This window comes from Sinohyriopsis cumingii, chromosome 6 (genome assembly GCF_028554795.1).
Source record: "Sinohyriopsis cumingii isolate HCF-2022 chromosome 6, ASM2855479v2, whole genome shotgun sequence".
Taxonomy (NCBI): domain Eukaryota; kingdom Metazoa; phylum Mollusca; class Bivalvia; order Unionida; family Unionidae; genus Sinohyriopsis; species Sinohyriopsis cumingii.
The window spans coordinates 23989631-24014378 of NC_142966.1; the positions used below are offsets into that span (position 1 = coordinate 23989631).

Below are 24748 nucleotides of genomic sequence, written 5' to 3' on the forward strand. Positions count from 1 at the left end.
AGTAATTACAGTTATCGTTTCTGGTATAATATTATATTGGTTCATTAATATGACTAATAATGGATTATATTTTGTGTATAATTAATGCATTGTTTTTAACAGTTTAAAGTTTCTTACCTTTTTCTCAGCAGTCTGATTTTGGACGATATCAGCTTCAGTCAACTGACTGTTTTGGTATGATTCGTCTTCTTCAGTCAATTGACTGTTTTGGTATGATTCGTCTTCTTCAGTCAATTCACTGTTTTGGTATGGTTCGTCTTCTTCAGTCAATTCACTGTTTTGGTATGATTCGTCTTCTTCAGTCAATTCACTGTTTTGGTATGATTCGTCTTCTTCAGTCAATTGACTGTTTTGGTATGATTCGTCTTCTTCAGTCAATTGACTATTTTGGTATGGTTCGTCTTCTTCAGTCAATTGACTGTTTTGGTCTGATTCGTCTTCTTCAGTCAATTGACTGTTTTGGTCTGATTCGTCTTCTTTAGTCAATTGACTGTTTTGGTATGATTCGTCTTCTTCAGTCAATTGACTATTTTGGTATGATTCGTCTTCTTCAGTCAATTGACTGTTTTGGTATGATTCGTCTTCTTCAGTCAATTGACTATTTTGGTATGATTCGTCTTCTTCAGTCAATTGACTGTTTTGGTATGATTCGTCTTCTTCAGTCAATTGACTGTTTTGGTATGGTTCGTCTTCTTCAGTCAATTGACTGTTTTGGTCTGATTCGTCTTCTTCAGTCAATTGACTGTTTTGGTATGATTCGTCTTCTTCAGTCAATTGACTGTTTTGGTATGATTCGTCTTCTTTAGTCAATTGACTGTTTTGGTCTGATTCGTCTTCTTTAGTCAATTGACAGTTTTGGTATGATTCGTCTTCTTTAGTCAATTGACTGTTTTGGCATGATTCGTCTTCTTCAGTCAATTGACTGTTTTGGCATGGTTCGTCTTCTTCAGTCAATTGACTGTTTTGGTATGATTCGTCTTCTTCAGTCAATTGACTGTTTTGGTATGATTCGTCTTCTTCAGTCAATTGACTGTTTTGGTATGATTCGTCTTCTTTAGTCAATTGACTGTTTTGGTATGATTCGTCTTCTTCAGTCAATTGACTATTTTGATATGATTCGTCTTCTTCACTGGCTTCAATGCAATCCAGGAACATGCTTCAAATAATTAAAGGCAATTGTCCATCAGTTACCCGCCATGAAATGTAGGCCACGAGGCAAGTTAGATGTCCATATTATCATCATCAAAAAGAGGTTAAGTTATTCAATATGAATGATTTAGTATGAATGCATTGTCTGTTAAACTGTATTGTCTGATAAACTGTATTGTCTGTTAAACTGTATTGTCTGATAAACTGTATTGTCTGCTAAACTGTATTGTTTGTTAAACTGTATTGTCTGTTAAACTGTATCCACCAGGCTTGGACGGTCGAGACAGGAAATGTAAACATGATCCTCTTTAATTTAATGCAGGATCTTTTACTCAGTCTTTATTAATTATTCTATAAGTGAGATTTCAGGTTCAAATTACTAGTTTAAGTGCAAAACTGTTTTCGTGATGTTTTAGGATGATCGATATATCAACCAATTGCACTGAAGTCTGTTAAGACTTGAGTTAACTTTGATCTTTGCACAACCACATCTAACCAGTAATCAGGCAGGCAAACGTTATCTTTAGTCAGAGAATTACATAATTCGGTGCAAAATATTTATCTAAGACTTGAGTCAGCAACCAACTTTTATATTTATCATTTATATTTATCACAAGATTATGATAAAAATAGATCTTTTCGTAAGAACTTATATATATATATATATATATATATATATATATATATATATATATATATATATATATATATGTATGTATGTATGTATGTATGTATGTATGTATGTATGTATATAATGTAACAAAGCAATCACAATTTTAATATTAATTTGACAACCTGTGATAATCCGTGATTATCGTCTTTCTCATAGAGATTATTTATTTTTCCACTCTAATAAATTATACTTTTATGCCCATGAAATAGGTAAGAAGCAGCCTTATGCATCATTGCAGATACATTTCAAGTGTATAGTATTTCTAAAACTATGCAAAGTCCATTCTATTTTGTCTGCATTTTATATCAAACCGAACAGAGTTGAGTTCATAAAAGTAAATCAATGTTTTATCACATGCAACAATCTCGCTCATACTTTTCTGTCCCGCTTTTTATTGTGGGCGACTAGCTGTTTGGCGATTTCAACCGGACTATGGTTTTGGTCAGTCGTCAATAAATGCAGGACACATCTGGTTAAAACGGTTGGGAGCTTCCAATTATTCTTCAGTATATTAAGAGCAGTTAATAGAATAATGCTCGTGATAATAAAAAATATCCTCTACTGTGTATCAAACATCTTCATCAGCAACAACTTTCCGCTCACCAATCGCAGACACCTGTCTTCCAGAACGTGGGTAGACTTTCCATGGAATTCACTGCCATCTTTACAGCGATGAAATCACCTCAAAATGTACAGATACTCCCATCTATAAACTTTATCCAAATTGGCCTTCATAACAGTCAGATCGTCCGGATTCTACAGTTTTTTATTTGTTCAGTAGCAGAATACTTTCTCCTTCTCTGGCATTTTGACGTCACTGTCATTTACATATATTACGTTGCACGCACATATATCAAAATTATCAATAGATGCGTAGAGACAAAATATTGTAACCAAATACTCAGATCTTTTCAAATACGTATCGTACATGCCAACTGAATGCAGAAATGTTCAACGTATTTAGTGTCATTTTAGATAACAATATGTTACAATTAACGAAATGTCGAAAATACCTCTCATCTTCGTGGCAGTCATCCTCCGCGTTTGTTATGTCATCAACCTGGTCTGAACCGAATTCTTCAGCCTGTTGGAATAAAATATTTCTTCTTCATATACAGTTAGGGGTGGGTGAGTGAAAACTCTACTTAATTTCTAACAGGGATGTCTAAACATTTAAATGGTTTTTGAAAGAAAACAATATTTTGGTCTTAAAGAAATTATGGAGTAGATATTTGGATATTTTATATTATTTGAAATATGAAGTGGGCAAATTATTGATACGAACAAACGAGATTAACTTTCAATACGCGAACTAACAGAATATCGTATAGGATATCATATAAACTTGTTCATATATTAAGAATAATACTTATTCATTCCGTGAGCGCTTTTATATCTAGACAGGTTGACTTCATATCCATCTGATTTCAGTTTCAATTATTTTTATGTTTTGATATCACATTGCAACCTATACTAACTTCGGTACACAGTATTTCACAAAAGCTATTTCACTCAAAGTTCGCCCCCGATGCAGTGAATCTTAAAAGCTTAAGTACCACGTATTCTCACAGAGTTCTTAGAGTAAGTGCTGTATTTTTTTATGTTATTTATTTTTCTTTTTTTTTTATTTTTGTCTGTTATTTTGAAAATATAGTAAGTTCACATAATGAACACAGTTTTACATTTCTTGTTCATGAAATATGGCCTTACCGTAATGGTATGTAAGAAGGCAACATAATGTCAAAAATGGAAATATTTCTGAAAGCACTCTGATATACTTACAACACGCATTCGTTTTTTGTATAATGTTTCAATGTTCAGTATATCAAGAAGCAGTCATTCATTTAGTGCATATTATTTTGACGGTCTATACCTGTTTGCTTGCAGATGCCTGCTTCTGAACAATATCAGCGTTATTCAGTAGCCATTCTATGACTTCTGCGGCGGTGGCATCAATGCAATCCAGGAATATGCTCCTATGGGTTAAAATGAATTTGCGTTTAATTAGTCATCCGTCACGTCTCACGCTCATCTGGCCTATCAAAGACAATCCTAAAAGGCTCAGTGAGAGGAAAGAGAAAGCAAGGCAGACAGAAGAAGAGGTGAGAAGAAAACATCAAAGAATGGTCAGGTATGGACTTTGCAAAGTCCGAAAAAGCATTGGGAAACATTGCAAAATGGAGAGAGAATGTCGTAAAGTCATCAGCGGGGGCCCTACCATCAGCCAGGTTACAGGAAAAATGAAAATTAAAAAAATTACTTATTAAATAGTAAGCAAAGAAGACGTTAGGAATCTATTAATTTCAGTGTTCAGTTCTGACTGAAGAATCTGATATGAATGGATTCGATTTAGGTACCAGTTGCGAATTCAGCTCAATTCAGAAATTGTAAGCGATATACACAATAACTTGCATTTCTTAGATGTAACTTTTAAATGACAAAGATGCCATTCGAATCATCTAAACTAAGCTTGACTGTTTGTATCATGCATTGTCCAAAATACATACATACATACATACATACATACATGTTAAGTGCTAATTGTATACCCTTACCCGTTCTCATCTGGACAGTCAAGACTGTGTTCTTCTGACGACCCAGGCTGGTGAAATTATTCCAAGGGAGATTTTGAAAAGGATATAATTAAATATACTAAATAATCGTATAATATCGCATATGTATCTGTTAGATATCATTTTTGGATTTGTTTATAATATTCATTTTTTAAAACAATATTTACTGAAAGCTGTTTTATGATAGGTTTGTACGACAATTGAATATCTGTATAAACATTAATGTGCATGTACCTTTTAATACAACAGTACCTCTATTATTTTGAGCCACCCTTTCAACTATTTCTGACCGCTCTTCTTTCCCTCTATATTGATTTTTCTAAACCTTTGAATATTTTCATTCGAACTATTCTGTCAGTTAATTTACGTTTCTATAATATAGATATGGGATACGCATGACACGTATGTACTGCAAATACTTTTCCCTGAATGTTTGGTTTAGTTCACTGCAAAATATTTTTACGCTAATTTTGTGTCACAGAGATAGAAAAAGACAGAGAGAGGGACGGAGGGGGCTGGGCTAGGCAGGCCGCGGACAGGGTGGGACAACTAAAACAAAATTCAGGTGGCCTACCGCCGAAGAGAAAAAATGTTTGTGTAATACATAGGGGCTACTGGAGAAATTTTCTTAGATCCCACCAACTATGTCCGCGGCACTGGGCCAAGGGCGGGGGGACGAACCCTAATCTAAGATAAAAGTGAGAAACGCAATCAGTGCCTTTACAAATAAATGAAACTGTACCTCAAACATACTAATATGGGTCCCCTCTCAACCTTTATTTTCTCATCTCCTCCTCCCGCCCCACATATACAAATAGAGTAAGTAATATTCATCAACATTCAGTTAAAATAGGTTGTATATATCACCTATTCACAAACACACATTCGGCAAAAGTTAAAAAATAGTTGATAATTTTTTGTCGAAACGTATACATAGCAATCACGTTGGCATCTGTGTTAATATTGATTACAGTCCTTAATACGCCTGAACACTGAACACGCAAGTCAGGGTCAGCTTGTTGTTCATCTTAGAGTATACTATGTCTGAACTCGAAAGATGTGGTATTGAGAACAGAGAGATGACCTATTAACCTAGTACAATGAAAACCTGTGCAACATGAGATTTGCAATTTCGTGAAAAGCCCAAGGCATCTGGAGCTGTATTTGATTACACAAGATACAAGATATATCATTTATTGCTACCCACCGCAACCACCATCAAAAGGAAACTTTAATCGTTTGACTCAGTAAATTCGTGTTTTGAAGATAATATTAACGGTTCTAAAACCTAAAATTATCCAATCGCATGAGATTGAACATTTTATGATGAATGAGATCAGCAGATACCTATGTTGATAAACCAAGGTATAGACAAGTCCGATGTCTTTAAACTTCAAATAATGTTGATACTTTGGCTCGCCTTGATATGCTTGATAGATGTCGTGTCTATAAAATTTTGCAGTACTGTTAATTGGCTTTTATTTAGGTGAGTATAGATTTCTGTATTATTAGCCACAAGATTCTCTTATCAGTAAATAGTATGCAGATGCTATGAAATTAAAAATCAAGTTTCAGTTTAAAAACTGACTTCAATTTAAAAAAATCCAGAGTTATCGGAAGTCCCAGAACAAATTATAAGAATATCAGTTTTTAGATCAACTACCAAATGAATGAATAAGGTTGAAATATCTATAAAAATATAGTTACGAAGGTAACAGAGAAAAAAATTATATTTTCAAAATAGTAAAACAAAAAAATAACAGTTTAAATGACTTAGGGCACATATGAATTGATGAAACCAATGTTCTTTTTCCTTAAACTTAAGATTTTTCTGGATTTAACAGAAATATACACTTTCATGAATATTTTCTTCTGTAGCTTGAAATAATGCCTCTCAACACCTAATTACCAGAGTTTTCTAAATTTCGTACACGGCATTTGTATTAGGCAATGAAATTTCTCTGCAAAAGATAGAAAAATTGATAATAACTGCCGATTTTAATTATCTGCAAGTAAAGCTAAATAGTCTACATCTGCCAGATAGCCAAAGTTTATCTAATTTAACTCTATATTACCAACAGTTTTGTGAATGTACCTAATCATAACAAGCCACATAATAATGTATCGGCATTTTCATACAATATTGCAGTTGGGTTTAGTAACCAAAGACAGTTTGTTTTGTTTTGTAAAGGTTTGGAAAGAGTACCGTATATACTCGCGTATAAACTATTTCGCGTAAAAGCCGAGCCCCCAACTGAATAGGTATAAAATCTAAAAGTGCATACCCCGTGATGAGCCGACCCAAAAGTCCGAGACGACATCACAAGATGCACGCGGTAAGTTCTAAATGCATTTATTTCGGCATACTTACATTAGCAAAAATTGCCCGTATAACCAGTGGCGTAACTATCGCGGTAGCCGGTACAGCCGTACTGTGGGGCCCGGTCGTGTTGGGGGGAGGGGGGGCGGCCCAACCAAGAAAACAATATTAAAAAAAAATTAAAGTGACAGTAAGGGGGGAGGAGGTTACAAAAAAAAATTAACAATTTGCTGTGGGACCCGTGGTGAGATAGTTACGCCACTGCGTATAACTTTCTCTGGGCTGGCATGTACGATTATTACATAGAGATGGCATAAATTTGTTTGAAAAGTCAAGAAATTTATTTAATTGTCTGATATCTTATTGTTTTTGCCTAATTCAGATTTGTATACAACTTGATCGAACGATGAGAAGAATGGAGTATTCGTGGGTTGCTGTAACACTATCTGTCCCTTTTGACTCGATTAATTTTTGTTTGTGCGTTATTGCTTTGGACCTTTTATATCAGTGCACCGTTAATTACGTTTTTATTTTGCCTTGAAATTGTAAATACATAACTCATTAAAGTAGTATCCCAGTACAGCAACAATGAACAACAATAGGGTTTGATTCAACGCGCGCAATTAGGATAGTGAACATATTTACACAATTGCGCCACTGCATGTACATTGTAGGTTTGAACACGCGCTGAATGAAATACATTCCGCTGAATGAAGTAAATCTCTTGGATTCGAATCATGGGCACCACTGCACTAATCTTTAATGATAAATCCAAAATACAATAATGAAGTTTCAGAAATAATGCTTCGAAAACTATGCAAATACTGTAAAAACTAAGTTGTAGTTTGCTTTGATGTAAGCATGTAAGCAACCTTGCACATTATTTTACAAAACTAAGGTAATCGTTCTAATATTACGGAGTGAAAGACAATTACACATCATAGTACTGGTATAGTTACCGGTCAAAATTCACTTTTTACCCAAGCCAGTTTCAGTGTTTTAATGACTAACTGGCCTGTATTGCTGTCGGAAAACAAAAGAGAAATCCGCCAATTATAAACAAAGGAGACGACGAAACATCTAGCTTTCCAATGTGTGGAAAATCGTGATTTTGCTAAGCCAAAACACAAAAGTAAAATAGATTGATGATGATCTTAGTTGATCTATATTCAGAGTTTTAGCCTTATTAGTATCATACTTTCATAACCATGTAACATTTTTGTTGGGTGTCCTTGCACAATTGAACATGTGTACCTTTCCACAAAGATTAGCTCAATTTGTAGCATCGATTATATCATTAAAAAGGAGTAACTTGTGAGCACGTGGATGAACGTAAATGAAACAGCTATTTCCGACTAACTGAAGTGTTATCTGGAAGAATGCGATTTGGTAAAAAAAAAAATGAATAAAGCAAACTCTGCATCTAATATTTTGGGGAATAAATAAGGATTAAAGTCATGCTAGGCACGATTTGCACTGTGTAAGAACTGAACATTAAGGTACAGCCTGGTCTCCCGGGTAAACTCGAACCGGCCCGTGATTTATAAAGTCTTTATGACTTTTTTAATTTTGTGTTGAGGAAATCAGAAAATATGCACATGCAAAATAATAACAAAAGCAATCATACTAGATTATAAAGTCTAGTAAGTGTTGGTACACCGAAGTAGTGAAGTGGGGCACCCTACGTACAATGGAAATTCCACTCAAAACACCCCTGGGTCAATCTACGTACAATGGAAATTTAACATGGCGAAAAATCGTGGGTCAATCTACGTACAAGGGGAATTTAACATGGTAAATAAATCGTGGGTCACTCTACGTACAAGGGGAATTTAACATGGGATTTTTTTTAAATTTTAAAAAAAAATTTTTTTTTAAAAAAAAGGGGTAGGCAATGGAAAGGCTATCTCTTTTCGAGAAATATGGGGGCCCTGAAAAGGGCCTTTGGGTTTTATGTTAATGTATTCATTAACATAAATGGCACCGCATTGGTCTTCTTCTTGTCCTTAGGCTGCGTCTTACTGTTGGTCCGTACATCAGCACTCTTTTCAGGCATCCTTGTCTTTCGACGTAGATCCTACGTATCCACAGGCTGGTGTTTGTCCTGTGGACAACGGTCCACTTCGATCGGACATACATGAGCAAGTCTGTCCGAAACATCATGGAAGACACAAGGGTGGATGACTCAACTGTAGTCCACATCTTGAAGCGACGAGAACAGGTGAATCAATGCATTGAACGGCGCTTATTTATAGGCGGAGGAAGGATTGAAACGGATTGAGTTCATTTACCAATCCGAACACGCGTTACAGAATTCAGTCAGCTCGCATCCAATCCGAAGAGAGCAGTCTGTGACGTCACGTAGTCAATATAGATTTGCTAGCGCTTGTGTGCAGTCAATCTATGCGACAGTGATTCAACATGACGGAAACTCAGAAAACGATCCAATGGGGTGCACCAGCAGGGGAGACTGCCCAAGGGAACCCGGACTTACTTTCAGAAGAGGTACATTGGGATTTTGTGGATTTTCTCTCCTCGCAAGAATTTGTTCCGGAACCTTCGTTACTTTCTTCATTACCGCAAGTGGAGAATTTTAGACAGAGACAGAAAGAAGAATTGGAGAAATTTATACAACGACAAAAGGAAGCGGAACAGACTTTTCTCCTACAGCAACAGCAACAAGAAGAAGAGGTAAGAAAAAAACAACAGCAACAACAGCAAGAAGAAGTAGCAGCAAAGAAACAAGAGGGTGAAAATCAAACGGTCACGATACTGTTAGACATTTTAGCGGAGTTAAGAAGTCTGAAACAAATGTATCAGACTTCTTTATCACGACCGAAGAGAATACGACCTTCCCGAGCCAAACATGTCAACCCTGTGACTAAGCCTACCGTACCACCCTTAGTGATTTCAACCCAATCATCATCATCATCAACATTACGCAGTCCAGAAGTAGGCCTTGGCCGTGGCAAAGGCTTAAGGCAGTTAAAATTGATTGCTTAAACTCACCCCTACACCATGAAGAAAAAAGGCCCTTTTCAGGGCCACCCACATTTCTCGAAAAGAAATACAATTTCAATTTGCCAATAACTCAAAAAAAAACTCACCCATGTTACCCTTTTAATACGTATCTGTGTATGAGTGCGTGAGTGTAGCTTCTTATTTTAAAATCACAACTCAAAGACACTTACCTTATATCATTCATTTATTCTTTTCTCCATTTTTTTTACAATCCAATTCACAATTTATAACACAACACTTTAATTAAAAGTTCATTAATTTCTTCTTTTCTCCTTGTTTAGTCTCTCCGTTTTTTGAATTTCTTCACCGTCACACTCTTTTCCTCTTCTTCCTCCTCGCTTTCTTCCCTTCTTCTTTTTTTCTCCTGTTTCTTTTTCTTCACCTGTCTTCTTTCTTCCTCAGAAGAATCCCTCTCTTCCTCAGAAGAATCCCTCTCTTCCTCTGAAGAATCCCTCTCTTCTTCTGAAGAATTCCTCTTTTCTTCTGACTCCTCTTGTTTCTTTTTGGGGCAATCTGGAGACCAATGTCCTTTTTCTTGACAATGATAACAGGTATCTTGACTTTTGTCTCTTCTAACCCCTTTTTTTCTTTTTTGACGGTCTGGACACTCTGAAGACCAATGCCCTTTCTTCTGACAGATATAGCAAGTATCTTGACTTTTATCTCTAAAGGAAGGAGAGTAGTCCGTAGGCTGGTCTGAAGAGAATTTTCTAATGACCCCTCGCAAAGCTCTGACGAAACGTTCCATCTGGTCAGTCTCTTCCATCGTTGTGCTCGGCTCGAGAGTGAAATGAATAGTGAAAGGACAAGACACACACCCTTTTATATACGCTGGTCTGCTATGACTATAAAGTAGTTTATGGTGTTTGAACTTGAGTCATTTGACTTTTTGCTTTCAAGATGAAACGATCCCATTCATTCGAGAAGAAAGAAGAAAGTAAGAGGCAGAAACGTGATCTATCGCCTCGTACCAGGGCTGAGATCTTGGCACAAATTCATGCCAGTGATTTTGAAGAGGACATGAGTGAACCAGAATTTGAAACCTCTAAACCAAGTTCACCACCCTTAGTCAACCCTGAAAAATACTATTCCATTCGAGAGACGGAAAAGCGCTCCTCTAGAAAATTTAGAACCACGGCTTACAAATACACGGTGAAGTTTAAAGATTTCAAGTCCGAAGTACCGTTAGAGAAAGCAGAAGGGTTCATCACCGGAGTGTGGGATTCTCTGCTCACTGCACTCAAGCGACAATGTCAACCCAAAGAAGACGACCGCTTGAGACTTTCCTTACAACACGACGGTTTGAAATCCCCTGTTTGGATCGAGTTTAGCACCCCTGCAGAATTGACCGCTTCCAAAGTCATGGACAAGATTCAACACGTGCAACAATCTAATGACCAGTTTGACATCACCGATGGAAAAGCCACATTGGACATGACCCACGTCTCTCCTCCTCAAGGGACCGGACGCAAAAAGATGTTATTGGTGGACGACCTTCGCAACACCAAAACGAGTCTTGTCCGAATTAACAACCCTCATGACCAGATGTGTTTAGCCCGTGCCATCGTGGTGGGACGAACCTATGCCAACAAGAACGACACGGTAGAATGGAAAAGAACCTGGAACACTATTCAACGTTCCGACCGAGCCAAACAACGAAACGAAGCAGAACTCCTGTTACAACAAGTCGGACTGCCCAAAGACACATCCTGTGGCATTCCCGAGATGCAAAAATTGCAAGATGTCCTAGCTCCACGATACACCTTGAAAGTGCACCCTCAAGAAATGCGCGGGCCTCTATTGTTTCGAGGCCAAGATTTTAAGGACGGAAAATACATTCACCTTTATCATCACGATAACCATTTCGATACCATTACCAGTATCACTGGATTCCTGGGATATGTTTATTATTGTGAGAAATGTGACTATGGTTATAATAATCGAGAGCAACACAAACATTGTGGATGGAAATGCTCAGGATGTTTGGCCTCTCCACCCTGTCTGAGCGAAGAACCAGTGCCTTGTTCCACTTGTCTGCGCACGTTTGTCAGCCCTACCTGTTACCAACAACATCTGAAGACGCAAGGTTCACAGAAGAAATGCGCTTGTCAACTGCTGAGATTGTGCCCTACGTGTGGACAAGGCATACTTACCAATAATGCCAAGGCACACGTATGTCGAGGAAAGAAAAAATGTCACATTTGTCACCACATCGTGGACTTGGAACACCAATGCTACGTGCAAAAATACCAACCCTCACCAGAGAAAGAGGACGGTCACAAGAAGAAAGGCAATTTCATCTTTTTCGATTTCGAATGCATGCAAGAGACCGGCATTCACATTCCTAATTTTTGCGTGGCTCATCGAGCGTGCGAGAAGTGTATTCAAGAACCTATCTTCAGTTATTGCCCTCACTGCAGCAAAATTCCTGGAGGGCGTGAAAAAATCTTTCGAGGACCAAAGACGCCTGACGATTTTGCACAATGGGTCTTAGACCCCATCGACAAGACATGGAGCCAAGAGGACATCGAACGTTACGGAGATTGTCATCGTCATGCCACGGTGATGGCTCACAATTTCTCCGGATACGATGGACAGTTTCTTTTGAGGTACTATACGGAACATGGCACCGAGCGTCCTAAAGTGACTTTGAACGGAGCCAAAATCATTTTCATGCAAGTAGGACAAGTGCAGTTTAAAGATTCGATGAGTTACTTGGCCATGCCTTTGAGTCGAATGCCTAAAACGTTTGGAATGACAGAAATGGCTAAAGGGTACTTTCCACACTTTTTCAATACGGAAGCCAATCAACATGCCGTTCTACCCCATTTACCTGAGGCTCACTATTACGACCCCGACAACATGCGTACCGAACAACGAGAAGCTTTCTACGCTTGGTACCAGGCTCACGCCTCTGACCCTTTCGACTTTCAGGAAGAAATGTTAAAGTATTGTCGTTCCGACGTGGACATTTTACGGCGTTGCTGTGGAAAATTTCGAGAACTGTTCATGGAACACGGAGGGGTCGATCCTTTGAAAGAAGCTTGCACCATTGCCAAAGCGTGTTCCTTAGTGTATCGACAACGATTCATGCCTGAAAACACCGTGGCTGTCATCAGTCCTCAAACGACCCACTTTGTCAAACGTCAATACTCGGTCAAAGCCCTACGTTGGTTACATTACTTGTGCGACAAGGAAGACAAGTGGATTCAGCATGCCCGCAACGGAGGGGGCGAAAAGACCATCGGAACATATTCGGTCGATGGCTGGGACTTAGAAAACCCCAAGATCGTGTACGAGTTTAACGGTTGCTTATTTCACGGATGTCCCGTCTGTTACCCTGACCGTGGCACTAAAAATCAGTTTTTGCAACGAACCATGGAAGACTTGTACCAGGACACTTGTCAGCGACGCCTAAAGTTAGAACAGGAAGGATACCAAGTGGTGGAAATGTGGGAACACGAGTACGATCACCGTATGAAAACCGATCCCGAGTTTAAACGTCTCGTGGAAAGTTACCAGTTCATGGACCCGCTGAACCCGAGGGATAGTTTGTACGGAGGAAGGACCAATGCCACCTGTTTGCTGTACCAAGCCGACGAAGAGAAAGGAGAAGAAATCAAATACTTGGACGTGTGTTCGCTGTATCCCTACGTGTGCAAATATTGTCGCTTTCCTGTAGGGCACCCGCAATTGCTGACGGAACACATCGACCTGGTCAACATTCGACAATACGAAGGCTTGATCAAGTGCAAAGTTTTGCCTCCCACGAACCTATACCATCCCGTCTTACCTCACCATTGTCAAGGCAAACTGATGTTTCCCTTGTGCCGTACTTGTGCCGAAACGTGCAACCAAGATCAGCCTTGTCAGCACAGCCAGGAAGAACGGGTCTTGACGGGAACCTGGGTCAGCGTGGAATTGTTCAAAGCTCTGGACATGGGATACCAACTGTTAGAAGTGTACGAAATTTGCCACTTTCCCAAGACACAACAGTATTGCAAGGGTGATCCCAGTCAGAAAGGCATTTTCGCAGACTACGTGGATGCCTTTTTGAAACTGAAGCAAGAAGCCAGCGGCTATCCTTCCTGGTGTCACACTCCCGAAGACCAAATACAATTCAAAGAGAAATACTACGAACAAGAAGGCATCACTTTAGACCACATCGAGAAAAACGAAGGCAGGCGATCGTTTGCCAAAGTGATGTTAAATTGCTTGTGGGGTAAAATGGCACAACGACCGTGTTTACCCAAGACGGAATATTTGACAGAACCTTCCCGCTACTTCCAGATGATTCACGACAAAACCAAATACATGAAACACGTGGACGTCGTTCGAGAGAATTTGATCTTGGTCAATTACGAAGAAGATCTGGACTTTGTACAAGACGACCCTTTTGGAAATGTCATCATTGCGGCTTACGTGACAGCCCATGCTCGCTTAAAATTGTACGAAGCTTTAGAACTGTTAGAAGAACGCGTCCTGTACTTTGACACGGACAGTTGCATTTACATCCATCACCCGATTCAACATCACCCTAACATCGAAGGAGACCGTTTAGGAGCCTGGACAGACGAGCATCCCGACGACAAGATTCTAAGTTTCGTCAGTGGCGGTCCCAAAAATTACGGCTACGAATACCGTGACAAACAAGGAGAAGTGCACACGACGTGCAAAGTGAAAGGACTGACTCTGAATTATCGTACCAGTCGAGTGGTCAACTTTGGGGTATTGAAAGAAGCCTTGCAATCGGGAGAGGATGGAAACTTTAAAGTGACCACTCACCAACCGAACAAGATTGTACGTTTACCCACTCACCACATCGTCAGTCGGCCCTTGGAAAAAGTCTATCAAATTGTATACCAGAAGCGAGTTCGACTTCCCAATCATTTCACCTTACCGTACGGTCACGTCGGTATTGGTCTGTATATAAAAAAGGAACCCTAGGCAAGATCGATAGTTCATTGTGACTACCAAGACCGAGCAAACAAGATGAATACTTTGAAAGAGACATCGTTCCAGTTTGGGGATTGTAAAAAAGTTGTATCTTCCTCTAGTGTGACTAATATTGGATGGATAAGACCGATGCATTGTGACGGAAAATGTCCGGAAGGAAACTGCGATTGTCCATGTGGTTACCATTGTAATTGCGTAACGGAGTTTGCAGACGAGTGCGATTGTGAGCCTTGCGATGGATACGATGCTGTACCTTGTGACCTGAGCGATGCCGTAAAGCATCATGGGAACTTTAGTACCCCTACCCCTGTCATGGAAAGTGATGCTGTGCGTGTCAAACCTGTGGGATGCGAAAGCGATGCTGCTCGTCCTCTTGGACATTTTACTGGGTTTCGTTTTAAAGGGGAATGTCGACCTTCACGTTTACCTCCCTACGGATGTCATCCAGCCCTGAGCAAACTCCTGCCCATGTCACTCAACCCTCATCGAAACGAACCTGTGAAAAACGAATATTCGTTTCCTGTGCGTTTGTCGGAATACTGCGACTTTGAAAATCGTCTTCAATCGTTCAAAGGAAAATGGCCAAAGTATCTGGGAGGACCGACCCCCGAAGAATTAGCCAGAGCCGGATTTTTCTACTTGGGCGAAGGAGATAAAGTCAAGTGCTTCAGTTGCGGTGTGTCACTTCACCACTGGGAACCGCAAGATTCGGCCTACGTAGAACATGCTCGATGGTCACCGAATTGTCATTACTTACCTTTAGTGGGACCGAGACATTGAAGTAACTTTTTACCATAATCATCTGTTCATGGATACTTTACAAGAGAACATTCGTGCTTTGCCTGTGGAGTTGAGAGAACGCATTTACCGAGAGCTGGTCAAAATACAAGTGAAACGTAAAGAACAATTGCATCCGATACGTCACCGGTGTTTGAACCACTGGTACCTGAAGGCTATACAAGGACTGATTCAATTGAAAGTGTTCCATTGGACAGACATTGATCAACGACCTCCTGGTTATAAAAAGGAATGGTTTGGTATTGACGATTCTATCTACTACATTGTAAACGTATTGCATCGAATTCCAGAGGAAGAGTTAACAAATTACCAACATCTTTCACACAATGTCAACTTAGTGAAAGAGGAAACTTCTGAACGAATTGTCATGTGTAGATTAGTGACTCAACGATTTAAATTCGACACTGAAGTGAAACCATGTTTGTGCAAAGAGTACATTTCTTGTGTCAGACCAAAGAGGATTTAGTATGACCTATTCATGGATACTTTACAAGAGAACATTCGTGCTTTGCCTGTGGAGTTGAGAGAACGCATTTACCGAGAGCTGGTCAAAATACAAGTGAAACGTAAAGAACAATTGCATCCGTTACGTCACCAGATCTTTAACCACTGGTACCTGAATGGTATAAGAGAACTGATTCGTCAGAAATTCTTTCAATGGTCAGACATTGTTCAACACTTTGAGGTCGCTAATGATCGACATGTTCATGATTATGGTTACTTCGAGATTCACCTAGTGCAACGCATTGAGGAAGACAAGTTAAAGGATTACAAACATATTTTACGTGGAATCTACTTAGAGGAAGAGGAAACACCTAAACGAACTCTGACGTTTCGGTTACAGTATGCAAGATTTAGATTCCCTACTGGAGAACGAAGATCTCTGGCTAGAAAGTACGTCTATTGCATCCGAAAAAAAGAGAATATAAAAACAGGCTGCCATGCCACGGTTTATGTCACATGTCATCCAACAGATTCCGTGGAAGGAACTCAATGATCATATTCAAACCGTGGATCATTACCATCAATTATTACAAGAACTGTATCCATTCAATTTTGGACGACAAGTGGTGTGTGTCTTAGTGACTTGTTTTCTGGGATTTCGTTTACCAGCCGATTCTTTGTGGACTCTTTACGATCAGTACTTACCACCTCCATGGCCTTAAATGGTCACGAAAAACTCCTTTTGCTCAAAGCCTTGCGTTTTCATCTGGATACTTCTCGACCTCAACAGGAAAAAAGGATTCGTCAACTTTTAGCAACCCAAGACGTGTATGACGATGTGTGTGTAGCTTGTGACTTACACCCTCATTGGACAGATGTTCGTGATTGGAAAAAGGGGGGTTTTGAGGCTTGGACCCAAGAAGTGGCCCAGTATGCACAAGAGTTGTTCAAGGAAAAAAGTTACTTTTCAACCCGTGTTAGTGACGGTGCCAGAAGAACCCGTCACCGAGAACAACCACTCGCTTCAGGACAGGACTGTCATGGACATGCCTGAAAGGTCATTCCGGGAGGACACTTGTGTGACAATACCTCATGTAGAGACTGTAAGAACATTACACACTGTCCCTAGGACATCTTGGTTACCCAAAACATGTTGTACAGACACTTGTTTATATTCCACTTTGATCGCTTTGCTGTGTTTTATATTCCTGTACATCACTATTTGGGTTGTATGTATTTTTGTCTTTCGTGTTCATATTTGAAACATTCAATAAACGTGTTCTGAAAAAAGTATATAAACTCTTGTCTTGTTTGTTTTTTCGTGTCACAAGTGACATTTCTCACACCATGGCTACCTCTGCTGTCTCTGCTCCCTCTTCCTCTACTGTCAAAGTCATCGATGAACACTTAGATCGTGCCAGTTGGGAGGCTTTGTATCTTCGCCATCCCTTTAACATGCTCATTGCTGGACCTAGCGGTTCAGGCAAAACCGAATTCGTCAAACGTTTGATCGAACATAAACATCATTTGATCGATCGGCCCCCTCAACGGATCGTGTGGTGTTACAAAGAGTGGCAATCGGCGTACAACCTCTTGCGAGAAAGTCAAGGCGATTCCATCGTGTTTGTGGAAGGCATTCCTAAAGAAGACGATGGCATCGTCTCTGACTCCCGTCTAACCCATTTGGTCATTTTCGACGACATGTTAGGAGAAGACGAAGAAGAAATTAAACTGTGGTTCACGCGCAAAGGGCATCACCGTAATGCCAGTGTCATTTACATCACCCAAAATTTGTTTCAACAAAGTAAAGCCCATCGCACCATCAGTCTCAATGCGCATTACGTGGTCTTGTTTAAAAGCCCTCGAGATAAATCGCAAGTGCAAGTCTTAGCCAAACAGTTAGGAACGCCTTGGCTGACTCAGGCGTACGACGATGCCACTCAAACGCCACACGCCTATTTACTCGTCGATTTGAAACCTACGACCCCCGAGGATTTGCGATTTCGTACCCACTTGTTTCACCACTGGTGCCAAGACGGAGGGCCTGTCCTGTACACGTCTCCGTCCTCGACTTCATTTCACCCCTCCCATGAAAAAAATCTATAAAAACCTCAGATCCTTTTTCGTCTGTCTCACACAGTGTGAACATGACGTCCCTTCAGTCGCATCTTCCCGTCAAATTGATTCGTGCCTTGTATGGCATCAGTCGAGAAAAAGATCCACAAACACGAGCCCGTGTCTTAGAAGCTAGTCTCAAAGAAGTCTTACGATGGTTCACGGTGACGGCACGTCAATTACTCCAAGGAATCATTCAAATTCCTCATCAAACCCAACGCTTTTTCGATCGAAACAAAGTCGCTTTGGTCCAACTGGCCGATCCCCGCATCGACACTCAAACCAAAAAACAAATCATTTTGAAACCTGGAGGGAGCGGTACTCTAGGGGGGGTCATCATTCGCTCACTCTTAAGATGGGATCCTAATGCCCCCAAAGTTATCCCTAAGACAAAAGTCCAACGAAGCCCCAAGAAGAAAAAGAAAAAGACCAAGTCCCCAAGAAGAATAACTTCTCCAGTGGCAGGACCCTCCTCTTACCAGACACCACCACCATCACCCCGGAAAAAGAAAAGAAGCCCCCAGAAAAAGAAACAGAGAAAAAGTCCCCAGAAAAAGAAAAGTCCACAGAAGAAGAAGAAAACTAGTCGCAAGAGAGGCACTTCAGCCAGGACGCAACCTTACACTCGCAAGCCACGACCTGCCACAGCGTCTCCGGCAGCCTCACGTTTGTCCACTTCTCCGTTGATGTCACCAGGAACTGAAGAGTACTTGGAGACGTTGATCACACCAAGAACTTCTCCGTTGATGACCCCCAAAAGAACTTCCCCAGTGGCAGGACCTTCCAATTTAGCGGCAGTGGCTGCTGCTCACAAAGTACCTTCTCCCAAAATCAAAGTCCATGAAAGATCGGGCATGTTACAAAGTTTACTGGATTTGTCCAAGCAAGAACTGGCTCGATTTAGTCCGTTACGTACCCCTGCACGACGTGTCATGCCTGTCCTCAAACTAATAAAACGTAAAGACAATCAGTGGCGACGAGTTCCAGTATAAAAAAGACCTGTGACCAAGTCGGGGGTATCAGTGAACTTGTAAAAGATGTCACCTCCAAGAAGCCACAAAAGAAAGAGACAATGGCAGACGCGTCATCCGACAAAGCGCTTAGCCAAGCATCGACGTTACCCTAAAAAAAGACACAGTCGTTCCAAGAAAAAGAGGCGTCAACAAAGGGGAGGATTCCTTGGCGATTTTCGGAAAAACATTGTCACCTTTATGACAAAGCGATAGTCCCAGAAAAAAGATAAAAGGGTGTGCGTTAAGTCATCGACGTTAGTGTCTGTTCGGTGAATGTCCCGGAACCCACAAGCAAAAATGTCACCCTCCAGAAAACCCCAAGGAAAAAAAAGGAAAGGACTACCACCACGTTTAGCCAAACATGGGGACCTGTTATCTGTCCTGTCCAAAGCTTCTCCACCCCTACGAAAAAAACTCATTCAAACGGCCTCCAAAGAGGTCATCGATACCGTGTGCGAATGTTGTTTGAACGTCTTGAAAGGCACGATCCCTTTGTCCAAACACCAGAAACAATGCTTAGGCAAACATCGTCACGTTCTTCGGAAAATGGTTCAAAAGAAAATTCCCATTCGTCAAAAAAAGAAGATGTTGGTCCAACGTGGAGGCATTTTACCTCTCTTGTTAGGCCCCATACTAAAAGGAGTCTTGGGAACCATGTTGGGAGGACTGATGGGAGCAAGATAAAAAGGCCTTCGGAAGTCCCAAGATCTCAGAATTCATCCCTGACAACCCCATGGAAGGACGAAAACTAGCTTTAGTGCCTTACAAACGATGGATGGAATACCATCGGTGGCAAGAACAACGCACCCCGCATTTACCTCCCAATCCCAATTTGAGCGAGATGTCCCAGTTACAACACGAATTGCAATCCTTGATGGATCGCCAAGATTTGTCCGAAACAGAAAAATCGCAAAAGTATGGTCAACTCTTGCAACGACTGCAACTCTTTCACCAGAAAGCTTTAGACGAAACAGCTTTACCCACTCTAAAAGATTTTAAGACCTTGATGAAAAGTCCAGCACCATCACCAGTACCAGTACCAGTACCCGTGACCAAGACAGAAATAGGAGAAGAAGAGGAAGGGTTTCAAACTCCACCAGAAAAAGTACGCAAGTTAACAACACCACCTACCTCCAGAATTGGATGGATTAAAAAGATGATGGCCACCCCTTCTTCCTCACAAGAGAAAAAGAAAGTGAAGACAGAAGTGAAGACAGAAGTGAAACAAGAACCGATATCCCCCGCTCAGACATCCTTCTCCTCTTCGACACCTATTGCCGGTCGCACACGCAAAGCCTTGCAATCCAAGAAAATACCCCAAGAGAAAATACCCCAAGAGAAAAAGAGTAGCCTCTTCCAAGAGTGGGTGCCTTATTAACACATCAACCAACACAAAAAATGGAAAAAGTCTTAGCCAGCATTTACTACGATCCCTCCCATCCTGCAGGTTACGCAGGAGTTCAAAAATTGTATCGTGCTGCCAAAACTCGACTGAAAAGTCTCCGTTTACCTCAAGTGCAACGATGGTTACAAGAACAAGCTACCTACACTTTACACAAACCCATTCGACGCAAGTTTGCCAGAAGTCGCACCCGAGTGGAAGGCATCGATCATCAATGGCAAGCCGATTTAGCCGATGTCTCTCATTTGGCCAGCTACAATCGCGGCTACAAATATTTGTTTTGTGTCATCGACGTCTTTTCCAAATTTGCCTGGGTCGTGCCCTTGACTTCAAAATCGAGCAGCGAGTTAGTGCGAGCCCTGCAACGGGTGTTGAAACAAAGCGGTCGTCGCCCTCTTCGATGGCAAACGGACAAAGGCACCGAATTTCTGAACCAAGCTTTCCAAAAAGAATTAAAGAAACGTGACATTCATTTTTTTACCACCGAGAATCCCGAAACCAAAGCCAGCATCGTGGAACGTTTTCAACGTACTTTGAAAGAACGCATGTGGAAATATTTTACGCATCACCACACTCTGAAGTACATCGACATCTTACCGCACCTGGTGCAAGCGTACAACCAATCTTACCATCGAAGCATCGGACGTGCCCCGCAAGACGTGACTCCCGACAACGAAGTGCTGGTGTTTGAGCGTCTGTTTGGTACGTCCCCGACGAGGGCTGTCCCAAAGAAAAGTGGAGAGTTGACCGTAGGAGATTGGGTGCGCATTGGCAAAACCAAACGCACTTTCGACAAAGGTTACTTACCTAACTGGACGACCGAACTGTTTCGCGTCACTGGACGAGTACATGGCCGTCATCCTGCCGTCTATAAATTGGAAGACATGAACGGAGAAGTACTCAAAGGAACGTTTTATTTGCCCGAGTTACAACGTGTCACCAAAAAAGAAGACGACGTGTACGACATCGAAAGCATTCTCGAACGCAGAACCCGTAAAGTGGGCAAACGACGTGTCAAAGAAGTCAAAGTACGTTGGAAAGGATATCCACCCAGTTTCGATTCTTGGATCGACGCTTCGCAAGTCATCGACTATAAAAAGAAGAAGTGACCATCATGCCCTTTCACACAGCAGCAGACGCAGCTACGTCGACCAGTCCTTCTTCCCCTAGTTCTTCTGTGCAAGATTTACAAAAACAACCCTTGTGGGTGTGGTGTGGAGAACGTGTGCCTAAAACGCAAATCGTCTTTTTCTGCCAAATCTTCGTGGTGTATTGTGTCATCGGGGCAGCCATCGCCAATTTGAGTTTGCAACAAGGAGACAAACAATTGTGGACCATTTTATTGAGCAGTTGCATCGGTTACCTGCTTCCCAATCCCTCCCTGAAATTCTCCTCGAACGGGAACGTTGTGTCCGGTGCCAGTGCCAGTCACCACTCCAACAACCACAACCAGAACCCCATTTTGGGCGGAGACACACCTCTGACATCCACTAATATTCCTTCGGACAGCCACAGAACTCTGGAATTATGAGTCACCAAAACCAATTTTACTTAACCTTACCCAGTGACAGTTCCATGGAGGTGTTTCCCCACAACACGTTGTGCTGTTACACGGCCAAATTACCTCAGGCCATCCCCTTAGATCACGAAGCCCATTGGGAAGTGGCTTTAGTGGAAATCATTCACCCGACCCAAGTCCTCAATGTCATTCCCAATCAAAATTTTTTTAATGTGGAAGTTCATGACGAGTCATTGCAACAGGAGTTGAATAAGAAAGTCACGTATGACAATAAAATCTATAATGAGAAAACTCAAAAATGGACCTACCACTTTTTAATTCCCCCAGGTTATTATTTCAGTGGTCAACATTTGGTCAACGTCATAGCTGCCAAGTTTAATGGCGTGTTTGGGAAAGCTTTGGAGCATGCCAAAATAAGTGTCACCATGGAGTACCACAAAGTAGCTCGTCGCTTCTCGATGAGATTTGAGCGGAGTAAAATCATGTCCATTTTATTTTGTCCTGAATTGTTTGACATGTTGGGCGGAGACATGAACCTGAGAATGAGCATACTCAAGAACAACGAATTACCCATCGTTTACGACAACGAGTCTTTTAGCAAGTTATTTCGTACCCCAGTAGAACTGAACCAAGGACTGAATTTGATGTTCGTGTACTCCGATGTGGTGGAATACAACGTGGTGGGACACACCTCCGTGCCGTTACTGCGTGTCATTCCTTTCAAAGTGGATTCTGCCGCAAACGCTGACGAGGAAGGTGGAAACACTTACCACGTTCACCGCGAATTTGTCCATCCTCATTATTTGCCGGTCAGCAAGTCGTATTTGGACACGGTCAACATTACTATAAAAGGAGATCTGGGACAAAATATTCCATTCACCAAAGGAAAAGTCACGGTGAAACTCCATTTTCGAAAACGGTTCTCTCACGATTCGTAAGCAAGTCATGTATCCAGTGTACCAAGGGGTTGCACGACAGCGAGGACACGGTTTAGGAGATATGTTAAAATCGGCCTTTCGTTCGGTGGCCCCGGTGTTGAAACCGATGGTGACACGCGGATTGCACGCCTTGAAAGATGCGGCACTGACACAAGGCAAAGAATTTCTCCAAAACGTCATCATCGACAAACAAAACCCTAAAGAAGCCTTCATGAGGGCAGGCAAAAATGTCCTGCTGCAAACGGGTAAAGACATTTTGGGCCGACGAGACACACCTATAAATGCCCTGCACGCTACCGAGTCAGGCATTCAGCAAGGACAAGGCAGAAAGAGACGACGAAGAAAACACCCTTTCACCAGACTTCAAGCTAGAAAAGCCAAGAAAAGAAGAACCGTTCGAGACTTAGACGTTTTCGATTATTGAGACACAGAAAAAATGATGCACCGAGAGTCATGTGCTTGTTCCAAGACGGAACTGGATATGTTTGCCATGCCCCCCACCATGATGACGATGCAAGAATCCCAGTGGGTGGAATTTCATCCCGTCTCCTCTTTGACGGATTCCGCTCCCATCGAGTTCGAAATCAAAGGACAACCCGAAGATTACATCGATCTGAATAGCAGTTACCTGTATTTGAAAGTCAAAGTGATCAAAACTGACAACACCAATCCTGGAGCCAATGATAGGGTAGCGCCCGTCAACAATTTCATGCATTCCTTGTTCAGCGAAGTGGACTTGTACTTGAATAACAAACTGGTCAGCAGCAGCATGGATACTTACCCATATCGTGCCTACTTGGAAAATCTCTTGACGTACGGAAAAGAAGCCAAGAATACTCATCTGGATGCTTGCGTGGTATGGAAACCTGACACGGCAGGTGCAGGCACGTTTAGCGACACAGCCCTGACAGAAGATGACAATCCTCACAATGTGGGGTTTAACACACGTAGAACTAAAATTTTGCAAGGACGTAGTTTAGAACTGATGGATCGTTTGCATTTGGACATGTGGTTACAAGAAAAGTATTTACTGAACGGAGTTGATATTCGCCTGAGACTGAATCGTAGCACTGCCGCTTTCCATTTGATGGCCCATGCCAACGAATACAAAACTGTTATCCAAGAAGCCAGACTTTACGTACGCCGTGTGGAAGTGTTACCTAAAGTGGGAAACGACATCAGTCAGACGTTGAGCAGAACGACCGCCAAGTATCCCATACGACGTGTGGAAGTGAAAACGTTCACCATTCCTGTTGGACAGCGATCCATGATCGAAGATCATCTGTTCCAAGGACAGTTACCCAAGCGTTTGATCGTTGGTATCGTCAGGAATTCAGCTTTCAATGGACTTCATAACGAAAATCCTTTTGAGTTTAGACACTCTAGCGTGTCCAAAATCGAAGTCAGTCGTGACGGCAAGACCTTGTGTACACGACCCTTTGAGCCTAACTTTGCCCAGAACAATTACTTGAGATCGTACTTGTCCCTGTACGAAGCCACCGGACAGTTAGGAACCAATACCAGTCACGGTATTACGTACGAAGATTATGCAGGAGGCTACGCTTTGTGGGCTTTCGATTTCACTCCAGACCAAGGCAGCGACGAGGGACATTTCCACCCTATAAAATCTGGCCAGATTCGTGTGGAAATTCAGTTTGCAAATCGAGACCCTGCTGATCCAACGTTGAACGTGATCCTGTATGCAGAATTTGACAATACGATAGAAATCAACAGTTTGAGAGAAGTCATTCTAGATTACTAGAAGCCATGGAAGACTGTTATCCCTCTTTACCTAGTGAAGAAACTTTGGACATGAAATGTGAGGAG

General features: G+C 41.3%; 1 protein-coding gene across 2 annotated transcripts in view; it reads right to left on the reverse strand.

The window, feature by feature from the left end:
• Positions 1-24748, reverse strand: part of LOC149796496 (uncharacterized) — a 53708-nt gene that overhangs the window by 24783 nt on the left and 4177 nt on the right. For both annotated transcript variants that reach the window (XM_089961211.1, XM_089961210.1), the window contains exons 2-5: positions 4378-4424; positions 3696-3798; positions 2836-2906; positions 118-1156 (exon numbers count right to left, since the gene is read on the reverse strand). In XM_089961211.1, the coding sequence (XP_089817337.1) occupies positions 118-1156; positions 2836-2906; positions 3696-3798; positions 4378-4424 (1260 nt within the window). The remainder of the gene's footprint in view (positions 1-117; positions 1157-2835; positions 2907-3695; positions 3799-4377; positions 4425-24748) is intronic.